The sequence below is a fragment of the Erithacus rubecula genome (genome assembly GCF_903797595.1).
Source record: "Erithacus rubecula genome assembly, chromosome: 22".
In the NCBI taxonomy this organism is placed as follows: Eukaryota; Metazoa; Chordata; class Aves; order Passeriformes; family Muscicapidae; genus Erithacus; species Erithacus rubecula.
In genome coordinates, this window is record NC_136674.1 from 10,344,384 (window position 1) to 10,366,505 (window position 22,122).

Sequence of the window (22,122 nt, forward strand, 5' to 3'; positions counted from 1 at the left end):
AATGGACTCTGCATCTTCTTTCCTTTGCATGGACTAGGTAGATGTGAGTTTACAGGGTAAGAGTGTCTGAGTCCAGGTAAACTCTGGTACCTGAGCAAAGTGAAGGCTTTGCTTGTAAATGAATGCCCAGAGATGTTTCCAGACTGAACAATGGTTTAAACTGTAAAATCATGGAATCATTAAGGTTGGAAAAGCCCTCCATGTATTCTCCTAGCACTGCAAGGCTACCACAGACCCATGTTCCCAAGAGCCAAATCTACACAGCTGTTAAAGTGTCCCAGAGATGGTGACTTCACCTCTGCACTGGGCAGCCTGTGCCAGGGACTGTGAAGAAATTTTCTCGGTATTCAACCTGACTCTGCCCTGGCAGAGCTTGATGCCATTTCCCCTTGTCCTGTCCCTTGCTCCCTGGAAGCAGAGCCTGATCACCCCCTGCCCTCTCAGCTGCCCCGTCCTGTCGGAGTTGTGCAGAGCCAGAAGGTCTCCCCTGAACCTTCGTTTGTCTGGGTTGAGCCCCTTTCCCAGCTCCCTCAGCTGCTCCTCATCAGACCCATGCTCCAGTCTACACTGGGCTATCAAAGTAGGATGACAGTAGAAGTGAACTCAGGGTGGCTGCTTCCTGATTTACTCCCTTCCTTATTTTTCTTTAGGCACAGGCAGAGGCAAGAAGGGAGCATGAAGGAGCAGTACAGCTTCTAGAGGTAAGACAGAAAGAAGAGAGGTTACTCTGAATTTGGTACCTTTTGTTTATAATACCAGTTTGGATGCCTTGGGTTTTGTTGGTTTTTGTGCAAAATGTTGTAGTGCCTTGATCAAATGCAACGTGTTGCTGCAGTAGAAGTAATATTGGATCAAAGTTTGAGGAATTATATCCTGGTCTGCTCAGTCCTTAGAATAGCTACTTCATTCAGATTATGCCTACAAACTATTTTAGGGGTGCATTTAGTAACCAAACTCAGATCTACCTGTTCCATTTTCCAGAATCGTGAAAGGAGAGTACTTGTGTCTGTGGGATTTAAAATTTCTCTTGTATATGTGTGCTCTATTTGTTCTATTAGGGAAAAATAAGAAAAATTTATTAGGTAAAAATAAGAAAACTTGTGTGTAAAGAGTGGTGAAGCTTGGGGTATTTCCATTGTCCCATTTTCTCTGACACATACACAGGGAATGTGCTTTGGCTTGTGGCTGACAGTGTACTGGCACAGGCTGGCAGATGTGCTGAGCACTGCTTTGGAGTTGATTTGCATCAGCTCCGTGTCTGTCAGGGTGACTTTGGAGAAAACATTGGATTTCTGGAGCTGCAAAGCCACAGCACCAAACCCTGGAACTCGATGTGACAGTTTAGTGACTGCCAGAGGGTTGGGAATGGTAGCAAGGGAAGGATCTTCTTCTCTCTCTGAGGTTTTCTGAGCACTGCAACATCTGAGACAAGCAGAAGGTCTTACTGTACCCCAGACAGTGAGGTCTGTTGGGGCCATGCTCCTGTCTCCAGTGTTGACAGTCAGAGTGAGCTCCCTCTGCCCACTGCAGCTCTGTGGCTCTTGGGAGCCCAGGACTGTGATGCAGATGGGAAATGTCCTTGATGAAGGAGATTACTCCATGAGTGCAAAGAGCACCAAATTTAGATGGGGCCTGGCCAGTGTCTGAGCTGTAGAGCCCAGGAGTGTCGGGCTCCTGCTGAAAAGGATTGAAATGTTGCAGGCTGGGTGAGTACTGGGGGCTGTGACATTGTATCTTGTGCCCTTGCCACATCCTTTTGGGTACATCTGTGTTTGGCTGCAGAGATGGGATCAGCTGATACAGGTGCTGCTGTACATCAGCTGGTGTTTAGCTGGGCTCTGAGCTGCCTTTAGGGGAAGGGAGGGTTGCTGTGTTTCTGTTTCAAGACCATTGGAGCAGCCTGGTCTAGTGAGCAGTGTCCCTGCCCACAGGAAAAGATGAGCTTTAAGGTCCCTTCCAGTCCAAACCATTCTGGGATTTGATGACTTTATGATGTTTGCTAAACATTTTCTGAACTAACTCAATGAAGGGTTGGAGAAACTACTTGGGTTGTTACCAGACATCTCCCTGTGCAAAGGAAGAAAGAGACAGTCCTCTTGGTCTGTGTTTGAGGGTAATGTTCTTCTGCAAGGGCCTTATCAGTTAAATATTCTTTCTGACATGCTTTCATGTTACTAGTACAGAGATCACAGAATCATGGAATGGTTTGGGTTGGAAGGGACCTTAAAGTTCATCCAGTTCCACCTCCTGCTATAGGCAGGGACACCTTCCACTAGACCAGGTTTGTTAGAGCCTGATTCAACCTGACCCTGTATTTTATGAAGTAGAACAAAGAAAGAGGAGCTGTCATTAAAATCCAGTTTAATGCAGAGCAGCAGTCATTTAAATTTCTTAACTATAGTCATGCTCATTCCAGAGCATCAGTGTATGGCATAATTATGGGGTTTGCCATGCCTGTGCTGTATATTGTCTTTTTTACATGTGGTTGAATTGCTTTTTGATGTGATATTAATGAAGAATGAGTTAAGTCCATTTTCCTGTTTGAAGACTTCTGTCCCATGATTGTCATAAGTGGAGTCTCTCTCCTTGGAGATGTTCAGAGCTCTTGGCCACCAATAGTGCTCTGAGCTGAGGGCTTGGATCAGGTGATCCCAGTGCTCTAGGTGATCTCCTTCAGCCTCAGGTCTGTAGTTCTGAGATAAGGCAGTGATAGGAGTGAGGAGAGTAAGATTTCAACTGCCTTTGGCACTGCATAGACACAAAAAGAGGCAGCCTCCTTCCAGGAATCCAGTTTTGTTGGGAAATGAGGGGACCAGAGCTCAACTTTGCATGTTTTCCCTGACCCAGAAGCAGGATGCTGGACTGAGCAGGCTGTCAGCTGCTTAAGATCCTGTCACAGCCAGGTCTGAGCTGTGCTTTGATTCCCAGTACTCTGTGATCTCAGACCTGGGGAAAGGTCTGGGCACAAAATATCCATTCCATTCATTTTTGAATGGGTGCAATGTGCTGGAAAAAGGGGGCTTGAAATTTAGCAGCCACTCTGAGCATATTGTCCTTTATCTCAAAGCACACTATGATTTGGGGGCCCTCAAAAAGTGCCTGGTTATCTTATTCATGCATTTGGTTGTAGGATTTAGCTTTTTTTTGGCAAGCAGGTGCTTCTGGGAATGAGGTGGGAATCTCAGTATGGAACAAAGCAGGCACTGTAATTTGGTGAGAAAACAATTTCATTCAGACTAAGGGCTGGGTTATCTTTGGCAGAGTGCTGTAGTCTAACTGCTGATGTGGTTTGATATCTCTTTTTGCTTTTCTTCTTGCTCCCAGAGTACTTTGGATTGCATGCAGGTACTGCTCTTATGCTGTCAAACAGGACATTTCCCCCTCTGTTCTGACTTTGACAGTTGCTTGATATTCTTGTTTCAACTATACTCTGGAAAAGATTGCAAGAGTGTTGCTGCCAAGAAATAAATGTAATTAAAGGAGCTCTCACTATGAGTTTGATGGAGCAGCTGCTTTTCCCTTTAAGTGCCTTGCTTTCTTAATCAGTTAGAATTAGGAGCTTGCTTTTTTGGCACTTTTAGATTAGATTTTTAGAATTGTCCAGCTGTCTTCCTTCTCCACATTTAAGTGTCTTTGCAGTCCAACAGTGAAGTGTTTCCTTCAAAGCCCAAAGACAGTGGTGACACTATTGCAAATGAGTGTTGTGGAGAAGACAAGTCCTGCTGGCTTTATAATTGAGAGGAAGATGGAAAGCAGACATTGTGGATAATAGTTTTCCCAGAAGAGGTGGTAACTAATGCAGTTCCAGCCTGGGAGCTGTGCTAGCTGGCCTGTTCACAGGTGGTTTGGAAAGAAGGCTGATACAGAAGTGCTGGGGTTTGTAGCTGATAGAAAACTTCTTTAAAACCTTCTAATCTGGCAGAAATCTCAGCAGGAATGGGGAGATAAAATGCAGGTGACACTGACTGTGCAAAGGTACATGGAGGAGAGAGAGCAGGGACTAAACATGCCTGGTGGTGGGCTCAGAATCCCTTGCTGCCATAGGAGGTGCTGGGTTGGAGGTAGGAGATTTTTAAAAAATTCTCAGCCGCAAGTCAGTCAAAAAAGCAGTAAAATGGTGGGAACTCTCAGGAAAGGACTTTATTGGGGTTATGCTCACATCCTGTAGAAGTTCCACCCACACTGATGTGGAGTTATAGATGTTCTTTTAATTCCTTTGGCATCAGCTCTGCTTTTATAAAGAGCTTGGACTGCACACCTGTAAAATTCCCTTGTAGCAAAATGGGGATTCTCTGATCTCAAAACTATGTAGCAGAAGATATGGAGAAAGAGAACAAGGGACATCTGAAGTGAGAGCATGAAGTGGAACAGACCAGCCAGGAATGAGAGTGTCTTAGAGATTGGGCTGAGCTAGTGGTGGTTGGGTGTGGAGAGTCAGTTACTGAGTGGGTGGCTAAACTGACCCCACCAAGGTCTGCTCCTGCTCTTGCAGCCTCTTCTGGAAGTCCAGTCCCTGTTGTGGGAGACTCCTCTTCCTCTCTGTTTTGGGTGGGGCACACACACAGAAGTCTTCTCTGTGTCTGGAGCTTGATTCCTGCTGGTTCCCTGAACCTTCTGGCTTCCTCTTCCTCATCCTCCTGCCTCACAGCACTGCCCTGGAAACATGCTTCCCAGCTGTCTGTGTCCCCTGCAAGTAACTGCTAGAAGTACACCTTGTGTATGATGTGGCAGTTGTACTTAAGGCATGCTTGTATGTTGTTTGGAATAACAGACTGAAAAGACACTTGACTAATCAGGTGTGTTAGAATTAAACTGTGAATTATACAGGCTATTGGCTTGGCCACTAGTGTAAATGGATTTAAACTGTAGTTTATAAATTTACAGGATGAGGTACTGTTATGATGCTATTAAACACAATATCCAGGTGCATCTGCTGCTCATGTTTCCAGAGAAGACAGGAAATCCCCCTCTGGTCCTGCAGTCATTCTGTACTTGTCTGTTGTAGGCTCTGTCCCAAGGTGGGAACAGGGGTGGGTATTGGACTTGAAGAAGTCCTCCTTTGTTCCAATGCAATTGTTCTTACTGTTGAGGATTTATTTTCTCTATTAAGATGTAATGTTGTAGGGGAGAAGTCTTTATGTGAAAAATCCAAACTGTAAGTAAATTCAAGCACTCATTATGGCAGAGGAGTCATGTGCACTGTGACTTAGTAAACAAGGAGTTGAATCTGAGCAAGTGGATAACACAGACACTTCTGGAAGTTAATCTTGGCATCTGAATTTAGTTCAGAGATAGTTCTTGCCCAACTTGAGAGACTTCACCAGGCTTTCCTTAGAGCATGAGAGCACCTTTGGGCTTGTGGAGGGGACAAGCAATAAACTGAAACACCTAAAACAGTTATGTCACAATCAAACAAAAAAGGATGACCCCTGTAAATCCTTAGGGAGCAGCTACAGAGGTTATTCTGAGACCACAGAGAGCTTTCTCCAGGTCAGAATTGTTATTTTTAGAGCTGCTTAAAAACTCAGGCTTTCTGCCTCACATATTATTTCACAGCATCGTTTATTTTTTAGTTGGATGGAGAAAACGCACTTCAAATACTTTGGAAAATGGAAAATTTTCAAGAGTGCAGTGCAGTCATCTGTTTTGGTGCATCTTATCTCCAGGAAACAGTGAGAGGAGGGAAAGGAGAATTGTTCTGCCTACAACCTGGGGGAATGTGGGGATGTGTAAAGACAGCCAGGAAACAGCATTATTTTTCAGAGGAAATTCTAGAGATGGTAAAAAGAGAATATGGGAAAACACAAATGGTTCTCTAGCAGGAATGTGTCCTTCCCTCTCCATAATGTTTCCCAAGGCTCCCTGGCACCTTGTCTTGCTTAGGTGTAGCTTTCTTGTCCTCAGCATGCATTTGCGTGGAGGAAATCATCTCTGTAGGACCAGAAGGGAAAGTCTCTGGGCTTCCCACATCACAGGAGAGTTCTGCAATATGGATCTGTGTGCTCTCCTAGTGCCTGGAGGAGCCAGGATCCAGAGGGACAGTTGGCAGTCCTGCCTGGAATGATGGGGAGGTCAGGTTAAGGTTTTGGGAGTTTGCTGGAGCCTCTTGAGTGATGGACAAAGTTGGAAGAGCAATTCCTTTTGGAGACATGATTTTAATACTCCAAAAACCAAGCAAAGCCTTTTGAATCTTTTTAAGGCTTATTTATCTCTGATTTGTCTCATCTGGTCTTGTGGAGGGCTAAGAGAGGATATTGAAGTTCAAAGCCAGAATTTTAGGGAGAAGTCTTAACGGAGTTTGTAGTCAGCTTCCTCAGAAATGATGAGCCTCAGCTTTTCTAAGATAAGTAGATGTATGAGGCTGCCAGTTTCTTATGACTGTTCCTAGGCAATGCATTTAAAAGCATCTTTTAGCTCCTTGGAATCTGAGAAAAGATGCAACAAAGGCCAATCCTGATTGGAAGCTGAGTGTCTGGACAGGGGTTTGCTCCTCAGCCTGTTCTCTCTTGGCAGGCCCGGGTGAAGGATCTGGAGGAGCAGTGTCGCAGCCAAACAGAGCAGTTCAGCCTCCTGTCACAGGAGCTCCAGCAGTTCCGCCTTCAGACAGGAAAAATCGACCTTCTCACCTCCACTCTGGTGACTTCAGAGCTGCCCCTTGCTCTGTGCAGCTCCACCCCACAGCCCCACTGGGAGAAGGGTAATTGCTGGACATGCCTGAGAGGGCTTTGACAAATGGGTTGATATTTATATGCAAATGTTTTGTGAAAGTTTGACATCTCTGTCTCTGTTGTAAATAGGGTTCATTTCTGTTCATTTTGTAAAGAGAAGTTGGCATTTCTGCAGCCAGGGAGAGCTTGGTTGCCCAATATGTTGAATGAGGCACGTTTGTAGAGACTTGGGCTGCTCCCTGAGATGCTCATTGCTGATCCTGTATCCTGCCTGTGGCTGTAACTAATGGACAGCTGATTTTATTGCAGAGTCAGCTGTTCCTGGGTTGTTCCCCCATCAGAGCACAAAGAAGGTTCACAATGAAGAGAATGACAAGCTGGAGCCATCACAACGGGGGCCAGACACCACCATGGGCTCCCCAGCTGCTTCCACCAGTGCTCAGAAACAATCCAAGAAAGGGGAGTCTCAGTCCAGCTCTTCAAAATCTGAATCCATGCAGAACAGCCCAAAATCCTGCCCAACTCCAGAGGTCAGTATGGGAGTCCCCTCTTCTGCCTGTGCTTTCCAGCCAGAAGGGAGTAAATGCATTGCTGAGAGCACCAGTAAAGTTGCATTAACTCTCCAGTAAGGTCACATGCATTCACCAGTAAGGTTCCATTCATTCCCTTCTGGCTACATGAAGAAAATGGGATAAACAAGAGAAAAACTGTAGGAAAATACTGAAATTACCTTGGATGCCATGTCTGTAATGCTCATTTTCATATATTGCTGTCCTCCATGAAGGAAACAACTAGTTAAACAGTGCCTGAGAGCTTGGGGAAGGAGTGGGATGGGATGTGTGAGGTAGCTCTTGCTAAGCTTCCTTATGGCATCTCAACTGCCACTAAAACACATAAAGGCTACAAACTGGAATTTTTAGCATGGGGAGAAACCATCCAGGCTATTTCTAGCCTTAAGCTGTGAGTGAGGAACTCAAACTTCTTTTGTCTGTTAGGTGTTTTTAGTTAGTAAGATATTACTTGGTGAAAGAAGCCATGAGAAGATGCCAAGTTTGTGCTAAGAAGGATGGAACTAACAGTCTTTGAGTGCTTGCATCACCAAGATCTCCTCAGTTGCTTCTTCTCCCAAGGAGTCCTTTTGTGGTGGTGTGGAGTTCATATGAGCAGGCGTTGATGCTCTCCCCTGTGCATCACTTGAGGGCACAGCAGGGCTGGGGTGAGGGACACCTTTTGTTCTTTTGGGGTTTCCTGAGCACTAAAGCCACTGAAGTGTTGAGGTGCCCAGGTCAGGTCACCCACAACATCAGTGCCAGGCAGAGCCTCCCACTGTGTAAGAGCTCAGGGAAGTGCCATGTTCAGAGCCAAAGTGAAGGTCATACCTGGGGAGGAGCAGGTATGAAACTGTTAGCAATTCCATATCAGGAAAAATGCCTGCATTTTAGTTCAAGAGAAAGCTTGGAAGCCACCATGCTTCCCTGGAGGGAGAGATGCCTGCAGAGATCAGTGTGGGATCCTTGGAAAAGAGCCAATGCCTAGAGTGTTTGGCTTCCACAGCACATAGTTGTGGGAACATTCCAGGCTAAGCCTGTTCTTTTGGGTGTTACAAGTGTTTGTTCTCCAAGGACACAGGGCAGGATTGCATTACAAGGAGTACAGTACCTTGAAAAGATGCTCTGAACTCTTCCTGAGATTGACTCTGGCTCTTCATGTATTAGAAAAAATACTTTGTGTTCTGGTGCCTGCAGTGGGTCTTCATCAAAAATACATTTGCCTTGAGGTATGCTTTAAAAAGGAAGCTTGAATTGGTTCACTGACACAAGTTCAGACAAACCCCATGGAGTGCTTTGCCTCAAGAGGAAGGCTTACATTACACAGCCCATTGCCACTGGATGTAAAATCCCAGAATTTCACCTGGATCAAGACAGCTGAGAGAAATTTCTCAAAGGTGCTTTGCCAGTAAGGCACCAAATACCTTGTGGATGCAGCCTTCAGCTTAGGAAGTGCAGAAGGAGCTGCTGGCTAGAAAGGGAGAGGTTGTAACAGAAATGGGGGCTCCCTGCCCTGGCTCTTGTATTTCATTCAGTATATGCTGTTAGCAGAACCAGCTAAAACCAAAAGTTCTAATCAAATCTCTGTCTGAAGTACACAGACATCCTACAGAAAATGTAGAGATGTTGGAGAGGACAGAAGCAATTAAAGATCCCAACATCCAACAGAGCTCCTTTGATCAGGTTGACATTTGTGTTGCACAGAGGCACAGCTACCATGTAGAGGTAGCAAGAAATCAACATACTGACTTATGGTTATGTGGGGTGGAAGAGGTCTCCAGAGCCTCTAGACCAATCTTCTGCTCCAGGGGACTGTCACCAGCTCTAAATCAGTGTGCCCATGGCTTTGCTGAGCTCAAGCTACAGAGCTTCTTCAGAATGAAGATCCCCTAGTGTTGGAAAATTCCAGCTCAACAGAGACAGGGCAGCTGAGTGGCTTTTTAAAAGATTTTATTCCATTATCAATCTCACTGAAGGGTGAAACATAAGAGATGTAAAACTACACCATTCTATCAGAAGCCAACTTATTTCCTGGTTACAATACCTTAAAATTTTTTTCAGCCTATTAGCTTTAGCCACACAATGGTGCTAATACTTCTAACACCAATCACCTATTGTTTTATCCTATGTAGTCTTGCCACAATGCATCTTTCACAGCTCTAATTCTCCAAAATATCTGGTCTTTTTGCAAGGCCATTGTTTGAAACTTGTTTCTAGTTCAGTCTCTCTCTCATTAGTGTCTTCTCTATTCCATGGCCTTTCTAAGTCAGCACACCTTATCTCAGTGTTTGCATTAGACATGTACAAGACTGTGTGAGCTTTCAGTCAGGCTTTGAGAATCCTTTACAAATCCATTTCTCACATCCCAGCTCTTGGGAGCTGTTCCCAAGGCTGTATCACCCACCTGGGCCAGGAGTTTTTGCTGATGTCTGACTAGAAGCCCTGAAACTCTGGCTTGGGGCTGTTGCCTCTTATTACTACCTCTTCAGTAAAAAGTCATTCTTAGAGATGGTCGTTAGTCCAGGAGCCAGACTGACACCAGCCACGTGTTTAGAGGATGTGTTCACTATGTACAAACACTCTTGAGTGTTCCTTTACTTAGATCCTTATCTTTAACATTTTTTTATCTTTAGGTGGACACTGCAAGTGAAATGGAAGAACTGGATGTTGACAGCATCTCCCTCATGCCAGAGCCAGGCAGCCAAGGCACTGCAAAGCTCCAGGTGTTCTTAGCTCGATACAGGTACTGAGTGTTCATTGCTTGTGCTCTGTGAAGTTACACAGGTTATCCACAGGTCCCTACTTCACAATCTTCTCTTGGATTCACCACTATTAGGAGTGGATAATAATAGATTAAACCTTTTATTTTATTTCTCCATGGGATTTTTGCTCTGGGAGTGTAGCCAGAAGAAGACAAGGCTCTGGGGAGACCTTAGAGGCCCTTTCAGTACCTAAAGGGCTCCAGGAGAGCTGGAGAGGGACTTGAGACAAAGGCCTGGAGTGACAGGATAAGGGAATGGCTTCCCACTGCCAGAGCTGGGTTAGGGATATTGGGAAGGGATTGTTCCCTGTGAGGGTGGGGAGGCCCTGGCACAGGGTGCCCTGAGCAGCTGTGGCTGCCTCTGGATCCCTGGAAGTGTCCAAGGCCAAGTTGGATGGAGCTTGGAGCAACCTGGGATGGTGGAAGGTATCCCTGCCCATGGCAGGGGGTGGAATGAGAAGGGCTTTAGCATCACTTCCAACTCAAACCATTCCATAATTGAATGATTTGAGACCTGGCACTTCCTGCTCAATCCAGGCTCAGCTCAATAAAAGCACATCAAGCTCAGTATCTGTTCAGTGAACAGCACTGGGTGAAACTTTGAATATTGTTCCCTGTTGAAAATCAGTTCGTCCTGACATATTCATTGAATTGTCTGTTTTTTTCAGAATAGTGCAAGATGTTTTCTCCAAGAAATCTTATTCCAACAATTAAGAAAATTTCAGCTTAGAATTTTGAAATTTTTGACCAAAATGCTCCTGGCTTCTGGTAATTTTTAAAGGACAAAAAAAAAAAAAAAAAAAAAAAAAGGACAGATTTTTTTGAATAACTGTTGCCATTCACTGAGCCATGGTGGTGGCCAAGCCCAAGTTGATATGGTTCAGTGTTTACCTATCTTTCAGCCTTTCCATTGGGAATTGGGAGGAAGAGAACAGGGGTGATTCTGTGCTTGTGAGGAGCACATCAGATGTGGTCTGTGTCTTCATGTCAGCCTTGGGCCCATAAGGTCTCAGTCAGATGACAGAAGTAAACATTGCTTTGGCATGATGTAATCCTTTTTAAGGAGTAAAGAGCAGGAGTTGGCAGTAGGTGTTTGTAAAGGTAAAGGTTTTTCATGGGGCATTTTCCTGTAAAATGAGACCCTCTGCTTAGTTTTAAGATTCCTGAATAGACATGTTAGAACTGCCTGGAGTCCGAGCCATATCACCAGTGTGTTTCTAATTTTCTTGCTGATGAAGTTTTTGGAGTGCAGTTTAAAATACGGGGTTGGAGCTGGAGGAAGCACCACAACCTCTCTGTGCAGCCTCTTTCAGTGCTTGCTCAACTTCAAAGAAGTTTTACCTCAGGTTCAGGTGGAGTTTCCTGTTTCTTTGTGCCCACTGCCCCTTGTTCTGTTGCTGGGCACCAGTGGAAAGCATCTGGCCCCCTCCTCTTGACACCCACCCTAAATATACCTATGCATTGATAAAATCCCCTGGTCTGTTGACTCCTCTCCAGGCTGAATAGGCCTAGCTCCCTCAGCCTGTCCTCAGAGAGATGCTCCAGTCCCTTCACCATCATCATATCCCTGTTCCTTTGGAGGTCACAAGACATCTGTTCTGCTCTTCAGCAATTATCTGTTACTAAATATTTTTTTATGTAAACTACAGTCTTGACCTTTGTCTGTGGAATTTGCTGCTTGCCAAAGTGGATGCATTCCCAAAGGATGGAAAGAGCTTATCAGCATCACAGCTGTAATGTGTTCCTGGGAAGGTTCCTATGCAAATTAAGTCTTCCAATTGTAAATGTTTCAGCTACAATCCTTTTGATGGACCTAATGAAAATCCAGAGGCAGAGCTTCCACTGACTGCTGGAGAATATATTTACATCTATGGAGACATGGATGAAGATGGCTTCTTTGAAGGTGTGTTTTAGTAAAATGAAATGTGATTGAACTGCTGTGGAGAGTTGATCTCTCTCTAGAAAATGAGAGAGAAAGTTCCCAAATCTTGAAACCTCAGGGTAAAGGGTTTCCACCCAAAGTTAGTTTGTTAGACGATGAGCAGATCCTGTTATAAGTGGCTTTATTTTTGTTATGAATAAATCAAGTCTAAGCTATGAAATCTTTATCTAGTGATTTCAGAAGAAATTTTGCCAGTATGTTCAGCAAGTTCCAGGTTTCATCCCCGATGGTTTCAACCTCCATGTGGTTCCTCTCTCACCATGGAGAGGAACATGTTCAGCCCCTTCTGCACATGGGCTGTTTCCCTCTTTCCAGTGCCTGTAGTGAGCTGGGAACTGCAGCAGGTGGTGGGCTCCATTGCCTTGTGCTCTTGTGGCAGAGGGGGGATACAGTAATCAACCAGACTGCAGATGTGACCCTCCCTGCTGTCAGTGTTTCTGTTTTGATGCCTTTGCAAACATGATCCTGGTTGACTAAGAGGTGGATGGAATCAAAACCAAGATTTGTGGGCTGTAAATTTGTGCTGAGGTTTCTTTGTGGAGCCACTTGCTTAAGGGGTGATGGTTCCTGATTTCCTGAGGTGCTTTGCAAGAGCTGAGACAAATGCATGTGTGTTGCACTGCTTGCTTTGTGACTGCTCTGCCTCATTTTTCTTTCTTTCTATTCCCAAGCTTATCATTTATTTGTTTATTGTTTAAAAAGGTTATTCTTTACTAACCTTTTCTGCTTTCCCTGCTTTCAATTGTTTTGCTGTAGGTAGAGTTTGGAAGGGGGAAGGCAGTGCAGTCCGTATGTGCTGCTCATCTGTGGTTTGATGGGTCTGCATAGACCAAGTGCTGTGTATCTGTTGTCCCCACAAGTCTTTTTGGGACACTTTTAGTACAGGAGTTAACTTAAGAAAGGAGGGAGCAAAAAGGAATGCCAGAGCTAAATACAGAGCTCAAAAGATGGACTTTCTTGAGGAAGTGCTGCAAACCCCAAATCTGTATGGCTGGGAGAAGACATAAAATCATCCATCTTCATAGTTCGGGAAGGCTAAAGAAGTTAGTGAAAGAGCTGTGATGATTGAAGAATGGGATAATGAAGAAGGAGAAAGCTTTTAGCTAATTACACAACCCAACTTTTTACTTAGTTGACTCTGAAATGTGTGGAGCAGTGAGTTTCCTCATTGTGTCCATTGGTACCTACCAAGGGAAGCCCTAGGAAATCAGGAATCATTGCCAGGAGCAACCTCCCTGAGGTTTTTTCCTCTCCTGACTGCACAGCAGTTGTACCCTGGCATAGATGTTGTCCCACAGTCCTCACAGCTGAGCTGGAAGGCTCAATGGCAGGAGCAGTGGTAACAGGTGTCCTGTTTTTTGTTTAGGGGAGCTGATGGATGGCCGGCGAGGGCTGGTCCCCTCCAATTTTGTTGAGCGAGTTTCAGATGATGACCTCATGACGTTTCTGCCTCCGGAGCTGAATGATCTCACCCATAGCTCATACCAGGAAAAAAGTTTGGTCAGTGCAAGCACCAGCAGTGGAGATAAGAGTGAGCTCTCCATTGAAGAGGGTAGCATCAGTCCGTTGGCCAGCAGAGCAGAAGGAGATCAGGAGGAACCCGTTAGTCACACAGCAGTGCCTTATCCAAGAAGACTGACTCTTATCAAGCAGCTTGCCAGAAGCATAGTTGTAGGCTGGGAACCACCTCTTTTGCCAGCTGGCTGCCCAGACATACAAAGCTACAACATCTATGTGGATGAAGAGCTACGTCAGAATGTGAGAAGTGGCCTTCAGACCAAAGCAGTGATAGAAAAGCTGGATTTGCAGAGCAGGGCTTACCGCGTGTCTGTGCAGGCGGTGACGGAGCGCGGCCGCTCGGATAAACTGCGCTGCACCTTCTTTGTGGGGCAGGGCTTTGCCCTGGCACCCACCGTGCTGAAGGTCAGAAGCGTCACGGCCACTTCGGCAGAGGTCACCTGGCTTCCCTGCAACAGCAACTACAGCCACGGGGTGTATCTCAATGGGCAGGAGTGTGATGTGACCAAGCCAGGCGTGTACTGGTACACCTTCCACAACCTGCAGCCCAGCACCCAGTACGTGGCCAAGCTGGAGGCCCGGCCCATGAAAACTCCTTGGGAAGAGGTGCCCGAGGGGCAGGAGCAGGACTCGGCCGTGATACACTTCACTACCCCTCTAGCAGGTACTGCAGCCTCTGCACATGGAGAGGCTGTGCCCAGCTGCTCTTCTGCTGGGAAGCCATGGGCCAGAGGGAAGCAAGGTTGATTAGATCCCTAAAGCCTAAGGTTCTGCACTCTTTTTTGTCTTAATGTTTTTCTTCTTTTATTTTAAAATTTAATTATTCCTTTTGCTTTCATTTGCTCGGGAAGACATCCTCTGTGCTGTTTGGAGCAGCTGTTTGGGCAGGGAGGAGATGGTTGGCCGTGACTTTGCTCCAAGAGTTGCTGCATCTTGACCTCAGCTACTTTTGCAAAGTTCTGTTTTCTGTGCATTAAAGCTTTCACAGAACAAGAGCATCTTATTTTCTCTGGTTCTGTCTGTCATTTCCCAGGACTGGCCTGGCTGTTATAGTTCAGTTCTGCAAGATCAGGTCTGGTTGGGAGTTTGCTCTTCGATTGTAACCAGGATTAAGCTTTATTCTGTAGCCAGATAAGCAAGAGGAAATTGTGTTTGGTCTCTCATAGGCACACCTGATGCTCCTTTGGATGTCCAGGTAGAAGCTGGTCCCTCTCCAGGTATCCTGGTTATCAGCTGGTTACCTGTCACCATTGATGCTGAGGGATCTTCCAACGGGGTCCGGGTCACTGGCTATGCTGTGTATGCAGACGGACAGAAGGTACTGGCTGTGCAGAGGGGCTGGGGCTGCTGCAGGGGTGGCATGAAGTGTCAGACCTTAGGACATGGAAAGGTGAATCCAGGAAGGTGTCCTGAGGAGGCAGTGACAGTCCTTGGCCTGAAAAGGAGTGACATCAGAGAAGGGACATTGCTTGGGCTGTGTGATGCACACCACAAAACACATCTGTCCAGATTCTGGAGGTGCTCCTGGAGCAGGACCCTCCAGCAGCAAAAAAGCCTCCTCTGCTCAGCCCAGGCACTGGCCTGATCCTTTGGCAAACAGCGAGTCCCTAGGATGTGGACAGAGCACAAGGACAAGTACACAGCCGCCACCTGGAGCTTTCTTTGAAATGTGAGGAGCGAGGTGTAGTGATCCTGCATAATCTTGGCATCCCCACAGCATGGGCAGAAAGGTGGGGGGGAATCTGCCCCTCTGCCGTGCTTAGGTGTGACCCCACCTGTAGAGCTGTCTCCAGCTCTGGGTCCCCCAACATCAGAGGGATGTGAAACTGCTGGAGTGAGTCCAGAGGAGGCCATGGAGATGCTTCAAGGGCTGGAGCCCCTCTGCTCTGGAGCCAGGCTGTCAGTACTGGGGGTGCTCACCTGGAGAAGAGAAGGCTCCAGGGAGAGCTCAGAGCCCCTTCCAGGGCATAAAGGGGCTCCAGGAGAGCTGGACAGGGACTTTGGACAAGGGGTGGAGGGACAGGATATGGAATGGTTTCCCACTGCCAGAGGGCAGGGATAGGTGGGATATTGGGAAGAAGTTGTTCCCTCTGAGGGTGAGGAGGCCCTGGTACAGATTGTCCAGAGAAGCTGTGGCTGCCCCACCCCTGGCAGTGTCCAAGGCCAGATTGGACAGAGCTTGAAGCAACCAGGTGTTCTCCAAGTGGAAGGTGTCCCTGCCCATGACAGGGTGGAATGAGATGGTTTTTAAGGTCTCTTCCAACTCAAACCATTCCATGGTTTTAACATATAAACACCTCGGAGTTCAGTACTGTTGCTGATACAGAACATCCGAGGACATTCTGTATTAAAAATGTCCTATGGTCTTGTGAATACATGATGTTATTTGAAAGACCACAGTGCAAAACAAAATGATGTTGTGTTGGATAATTGCTCTTTTGTCGTGGAAATGCTTTTTCCTCTTCACAGGTGAAAAAAAGGTGTAATCTGGGAAGGTAGTCAGAAGAGTGGCCTGAAAAAGGAAAAAGCTTTTTAAAGCTTAGAAAACAGGGAGTGTTAAAATCTGGACTAGGAGTGAATATATTCATATTTTGTAGACTCCTCAATTTCTCAAATTTCTTTTTAACTGTTCATTCTTCCCAGATACTGTGCAGAAGGGTGGGAACTCTTCACCACTGCTCTACAGAGCTTTGGGTTCTGTCTTAACTTTTGGTTGGAAATTGTTCTACTCATAAGGGCTGAGCTGTGCCCAATAAATAATTCCTGTTCTTTTGCTTGCAGGTGATAGAAGTTACTTCTCCAACAGCTGGGAGTGTCCTGGTGGACTTGTCCCAGCTTCAGATGTTCCAGGTGTGCCATGAGGTTTCTGTGAGGACGATGTCTCAGTATGGAGAGTCCGTGGATTCAGTTCCAGCACAGATTTCCTCGGTCCTGCTGCGATCCTCCCACTGCACTTCCCCTGTGTGCACCAGTGTCCCCTTCAGACTGCCCCGGGGGGGCCCCAGGGCCTCTCTGCCTGCTCACAGCCCACAGCCCACCCTCCTCTTCCGACAGAAAATTCCTGCTGAGAGCTCAGATGCCAGACTGGCCGATCCCTCCTCCGGCCCTGTGGGCTCAGCACGGCCCCTGGCAGGGAAAGCCTCTTCCCCGCCGCCCCTGGCCTCCCCTGGTGCTTCCTTGGCCCCAGGCGCTGCCCCAGAGGGCCGGGGCACTGCGGGAGACAGGAAATGCCTGAGTGTGCCTCCCCAGCCCGCCGAGCCCGGCCCCTCCCGGGAGCCGGCGCTGCAGCAGCCGGCCGGAGGCACAGAGCTGCAGGTGAGTGCCACTGTGCAGGGAAGGGAGTGCATCCTTTCTGGGGAGTGGGACAAGATGCCTCTGAGCACCTTTCTGTGGCACAGTATTGTCTCTGTGCTGTCATCCAGTGGTGGCAAACTGTCAGGGAGTTCTGGATCCTGTTGTGTACTTGAAGGATGCAGCTCACCTCTTGATTCTGTTTGCTGGCAGATGAGGAACAGAGTGAGGAAAGGAAGAATTTACAGAGTTAAAAGGTTAAAAGGATGTTCCCATGTTAGTCTGGCATTGCTGTGCTCTCTATCTTGAAGGGACCATCTCCAGTCTGGTGGGTTTGTACAAGACTGTGGTAAAGAGCCTTGGTGGGGCAGTCATGGCTGCAGAACTAGCAAACTATTCTGATGCTGGCTATTGGGAGTTCCCAGTGGGTGAGTGCAATTCCCAGTAGGGTGGGTGAGTGCTTTCAGAGTTCTTTCAGCGCAGAGCTGAGGATGTCTGAGAGCCTTATAATGATTGTGAATGATTGCTCTGTAACCATGGGGAAGTGGGCCCTCCTCATGTGGGATGTATTTTATCAGGGAAAAGGATCTATTTCCCATTCTGACTTTTAACATCAGAACTCATAGGAGTGCTTCAAACTGTTAGATTGAGCACAGCTTTATTAATCATGGCAGTTTGACTCTGTGAAGACTCAGGCTGAGACCTCTGAGAATTTCTGAAGCAACAGCTGCATGTTGTGCTCAAGCCCAAAGGCCAGCTCAGTACCCAGAAGAACAGATGTTGAGTGCAAAATTTCAATGATCAGCTTGTGGTTATTTGCAGCTCACAGTACCTTGAGTCAACTGCTGGATTCATTTACCCACATTTCATAGAATCATGGAGTGGCTGGGATTTGAAGGCACATTAAAAATCATCTGGTGCATGACAGGGACACCTTCCACTAGGTTAGGCTGCTCCAAGCCCCATCCAACCTGGCTTTGAACACTTCATGGGATGAGGAGTGTCCTGGTGGATTTATCCCAGCTTTAGATGTTTGTGGTGTGCCAGGAGGCTTCTGTGAGAATCATGTCTCAGCTGGTGGACTCAGTTCCAGCACAGATTTCCTTGTTTTTCTGTGAACTTCTTACACCTCTTTCCAGTATTTTTGCCTCCAGGCATTCAGATGTCTGGTGTAGATGGCTACACTTGTGGTGGTTACTTTGCTTCCTTTGTGGAGAGGAGGGAAATGTGTACTCCCAGGATGCAAATCATCCTTCTCACTTGAGGTGTGTCTCTTCACTTGGCTGTCAGCAAAGGGAAAAACAGGGCAGGAAATCTGAGCTGTGAGATTAGACATGAGATTAGGACCTGACTGGCTTTTTGTCTGAGCCCAGGGGACATTGAGAAGCTTGACACTGCAGTGTCTCAATGTCCCTGGGGTCTGACCCTTCAGTGTGTTCCAAGTATGCCTGGTACATAAGGACAAGGCTGTGCTCCATTGTAAAATACAGGGAGGCTCCCTTGGTTAGAGTAAGAGAGCTGTTCTCCAGCTCAACCCAACATACCAGTTGGTGTCTAGGCCATTCCTCTGGCAGATGGCAGTGGGAAATGACTGTGCTGTATAACTTGGGCTCTTCTTGCTGCTCTGAAACTTGTTACTGTCAATACCCTTGTGGGCCTTTGCTGAGCTGCAGTCACTTTGTGTCTCCTGGGACCTGAGGACAGGGAGGGGTTTGTTCCAGGGCTGGCCAGCATTCCCAGCTGCAAATTGCCTGCCAAAATATTGATATGCCTACAGCAAAGAACACATCAGAGGGTCAAAGAGTTTGGGGTGATAAGACTCTGTTTTGGTGCATAAGTAGTCTGAGACGCCTTCCCATGATTTCACTGTTGGTTTGTTTCCCAGATGGAGCAAGCAAGAACTAAAACACCAGAGCTGATGACTGACAGTGGGGTGAAGCTCCAAACAGAAACCTGCCATGTGTGCTCTGTGGAGGAGGCTCCCAGGAGTCCCAGTGCTGACACAGAGAGAGAGGCAGAGAAGCACCTGAGCTCAGAGCCTCCATCATCCCCCAGGCAGGCTGGGGGCACACAGGACACCTTCCCAGATGGAAACACAAGTGGGAGCAGCTGCCAGGACTTCCTGAGGTTGTCTCCTGGCAAGGAGGTGGTGAAAGAAATGTCCAGAGTGAAAAGAGAGGTTTGTTTAACCTTACTCAAATGTGTGTGCCCATGGAAGGGTGTGAACTGTACTTGACCTCCTGAGTTTTCCAGCCTTAGGCAGTGCTGTTCTGCAGGCTGTGAAGTGAGGTTGCTGGTTGCTGGCACACGTGCCAGTCACTCCCTCATGTGCTGCCCACTTCCTTTCCTACCACCCCTGAGCTGTGTATGTGCTCAGAGAAAGGAAAAATGCTCCTTTGTTGCTGAAATAGAGTCTGGGAGAACTGAGACAATATATTTTACTTCTCAACAGCAGGAAGAAAAACTGTCAGAAATGGGCCGCCGACAGTTGACCCTTTTCACTGAGCACAACCGGAGTTCTGACCTTTCAGATATTTTGGAAGAGGAGGAAGAAGATGAGCTGTCTTCAGAAGCTCTGGAAGAGAAAAAATGGGACCAGAGAGAGCCATGTTCCCAAGAGAATGGGGAAAAGGTAACTTGTCCTGAGTGCTGCTTGCAGGGAGTGCTGGTGCAGCCATCCCATCCCATCACCTCACAGGAAGAGGGGCTGGGCTGAGGTTTTTGTGAGGTCTTGCTGCTCAGCTTTTACTCCCAGTGTTGGCTCAAGGTAGTAAAAACACAAGTTGTTTGGGAGAGGGAAGGGTGTTTGTTTAAATGAATGGAGCCAGGGATTAATTAGTTGGAAAAACACATAATGCAATGTGATGTTTAAAATCCAGGGTTAAAATCAATGATATCAATTGAGTTCTTAAAACGGATATAAACAGGGAATAGTCAGCGTTCTCAGGCACAGGGTGGGATTGTTGGGGTGTCCTGTGCAGGACCAGACATGGGCCTCAATCCTTGTGGGTGCTTTCCAGCTCAGGATATTCCCTGATTCTGTGATTATTTGGCTCAGGCCTTGATGCTTTCTGTAGCCAGGGATGGCATGTAGGAGCCATGCTCAAACAGTTAAATCTGAATGCACCTGTGGGAATGTGATTCCAACTGCATGACCTCAAACTGGTGTGTAACCAGATTACAGCAGTTAGGGTGAATGTTCATGAGGGAAAGCACTGAGAGTGAGAGACTGGAGAATTAAAAAGCTTTGCAGAAAATCTGATATGCCTGAATGGCAAGAAAGTACCCTCTCTTTAATTTGTCATGTGGCCTAAAAACATTTGTAGTTGATGGTGCCCTGTGTGGCTGCTGATCTGCAGGGATGGGGCTGGTGAGCACTAAATGGTAGCAGACAGTGTAGTGACTCTGGAGTGAATTTCCTCTTGCCCTTCTGAAGGGTCTTGTGCTTCCCATGTGAGGAACTGGACCTGCAGCACAGCACATCAGGAGCCCCAGGAGAGCCTGGTGGCTGGAGAGGCTGGGGCTGCCTCTGGAGGTTTTGGAAGGGCTTCCAGTTGTTGGGATTGGACTGGGAAAAAATGGAAGAAAAGCAAATTTCCTGGAAAGAGAGGAAGGAAATAAGAGCAATAAATAACACTATTCTTCATTGTTTGTTTGTTTGTTTTTTTTTTTTCCCTAGGTGTTTTATTTACCTTAATGTTTTAATTTGGTTGGGCTTTTTTCTGAAAAGAAACATCAAAACTCTGCTCATGTTGTGTCGAACTGAGCAAACTGGTGCTTCTTGACTGGATAAAGTGATTGTTTTCTGTGCTGTGACAAGGTGCTGAATTGGGAGAGGATGTGAGGGGTAGGAAGCTTTACGGCACAGAGCTCCCATTACTGCCTTATGGATTGAAGGGCATGTGACTGGAATAAGGCTGTTTCCAGGATTCTGCATATTTAACTAAATTTTCTGTTACCTCAAGACTCCTCAACCAATTCTTTCAGGATCCAGAGGATGAAAACATGGAGGGATGCTGCTTTTAAAATCTTTATTCTCAAATAAGTTGTTTAATTGCTGAAACTATTAATTACATTATGTCTCAAAAGCAGATGCCACAACTTTGCAAATAGCTAAATGAAGTCTTACTGAACTTAATTTTTGGTTGTATTCATGAGTTTTACATACTCTAATGGGTGCTTACAAGGCAGGAGCCTTGAGCATATGTTCTATAAGGAGAGTTTGAGAAAATTGAGAGGTTTTTGGTCTAGAGGAGTTGAGTGGGAGATTTTGTAACTGCCTGTAACTATTTGTGTGATGGTTAAAAGGATGAGAGCCAGTCTTGTTTCTGGGAGATGATGTATTAAAAGAGGCAGAAGTCATGAGCTGCTGTTTGTGATGTTCATGTTGGAGATGAGTTCAAACCTTCTTCCCAGGAGGGCAGTGCAGCCTTGGGACTGGTCCCTAGAGGGTTCAGGATCTCCATTCTTTGGTGTTTTCAGACCTCATCTAAGGAAAGACATGGATTTATTGTTGGCAACAGTCCTGCTGCAATTAGGAAAATGAACTGGAGACCTCTGGAGGCCCCTTCAAGCAGTTCTAAATATAATTCAAGACTAACTTTTGCTTGGAAAAAGCTGTAGAAGTTGGAACTATCAGTAGACAGCTTGCAACTGCTTTTGTTTCTCCCCCACTGTGGTTCAGTTTTTAATTCTCTCTGAACAGACCTGCTCATGGCTGTAGTTTAAAGCATTAATAGATGCACATGCTTTGTAAGCTATTTGTAAGTGCGTTTAGAACACATAATGATACAACTTCTCAGGGAGGTTGAACGAGAGACCACCAAAGATATCTTCCTACCAAAATGGCACTATGCACCTGGGATTTTGCCTTGTATGTTAGTGCTAATGTAATAAGAAATAAACCCATAAATTCTACAGTTGGTCCACAACAAATTTTGAAATTCAGCAGTGTTGTCCCCAGAATTTTCTGTAACCTGGTAGGCTCTCACCCATCTGCAAGTGAAACTCATGTCTGTGTGGCCCTTGGAGGTAAAGGGTTTTCCTTTGTTTTTGTGGGAACTCAGCTCCAGGATTTGCAGGCAGGAACCTGCGGTAGGGCTGTACTTTGCTAGGAGATGGGAAGTGCCCAGGCAGCAACATCTCCATGGGCCATTCCCTGTGCTGCAGGGAGAGGACAGGGCTAAGGGGGATCCATGGCTCCGTGGGTGAGCACAGACTGAGCTCAGCCCTGTGGGCAGAAGAGCCCATTCACTGTGCTGCAGAGGGACAGCACCTCTCCTGCCCCCATCCCACCCCGAGGGTGCCAGGCCATGGGGATGGTTCCTGTGGCAGGATGAGAGGTGCTGCTGGTAGCTGTGTGTGCAGGAGGGGCAGGGAGGGAGCTCTTCATGC

General features: G+C 46.6%; 1 protein-coding gene across 2 annotated transcripts in view; it reads left to right on the forward strand.

Moving 5' to 3' along the window:
• The window catches only part of TSPOAP1 (TSPO associated protein 1), a 66,157-nt gene that overhangs the window by 26,520 nt on the left and 17,515 nt on the right, over positions 1 to 22,122 (forward strand). The window contains exons 11-20 of one of the 2 annotated variants that reach the window (XM_079324755.1): positions 651 to 701; positions 6,514 to 6,697; positions 6,978 to 7,198; positions 9,850 to 9,959; positions 11,771 to 11,880; positions 13,286 to 14,101; positions 14,604 to 14,755; positions 16,219 to 16,752; positions 18,614 to 18,907; positions 19,181 to 19,360. In XM_079324755.1, coding sequence (XP_079180881.1) covers positions 651 to 701; positions 6,514 to 6,697; positions 6,978 to 7,198; positions 9,850 to 9,959; positions 11,771 to 11,880; positions 13,286 to 14,101; positions 14,604 to 14,755; positions 16,219 to 16,752; positions 18,614 to 18,907; positions 19,181 to 19,360 — 2,652 coding nt within the window. The remainder of the gene's footprint in view (positions 1 to 650; positions 702 to 6,513; positions 6,698 to 6,977; positions 7,199 to 9,849; positions 9,960 to 11,770; positions 11,881 to 13,285; positions 14,102 to 14,603; positions 14,756 to 16,218; positions 16,753 to 18,613; positions 18,908 to 19,180; positions 19,361 to 22,122) is intronic. The other variant, XM_079324754.1, reaches the window with a different exon arrangement.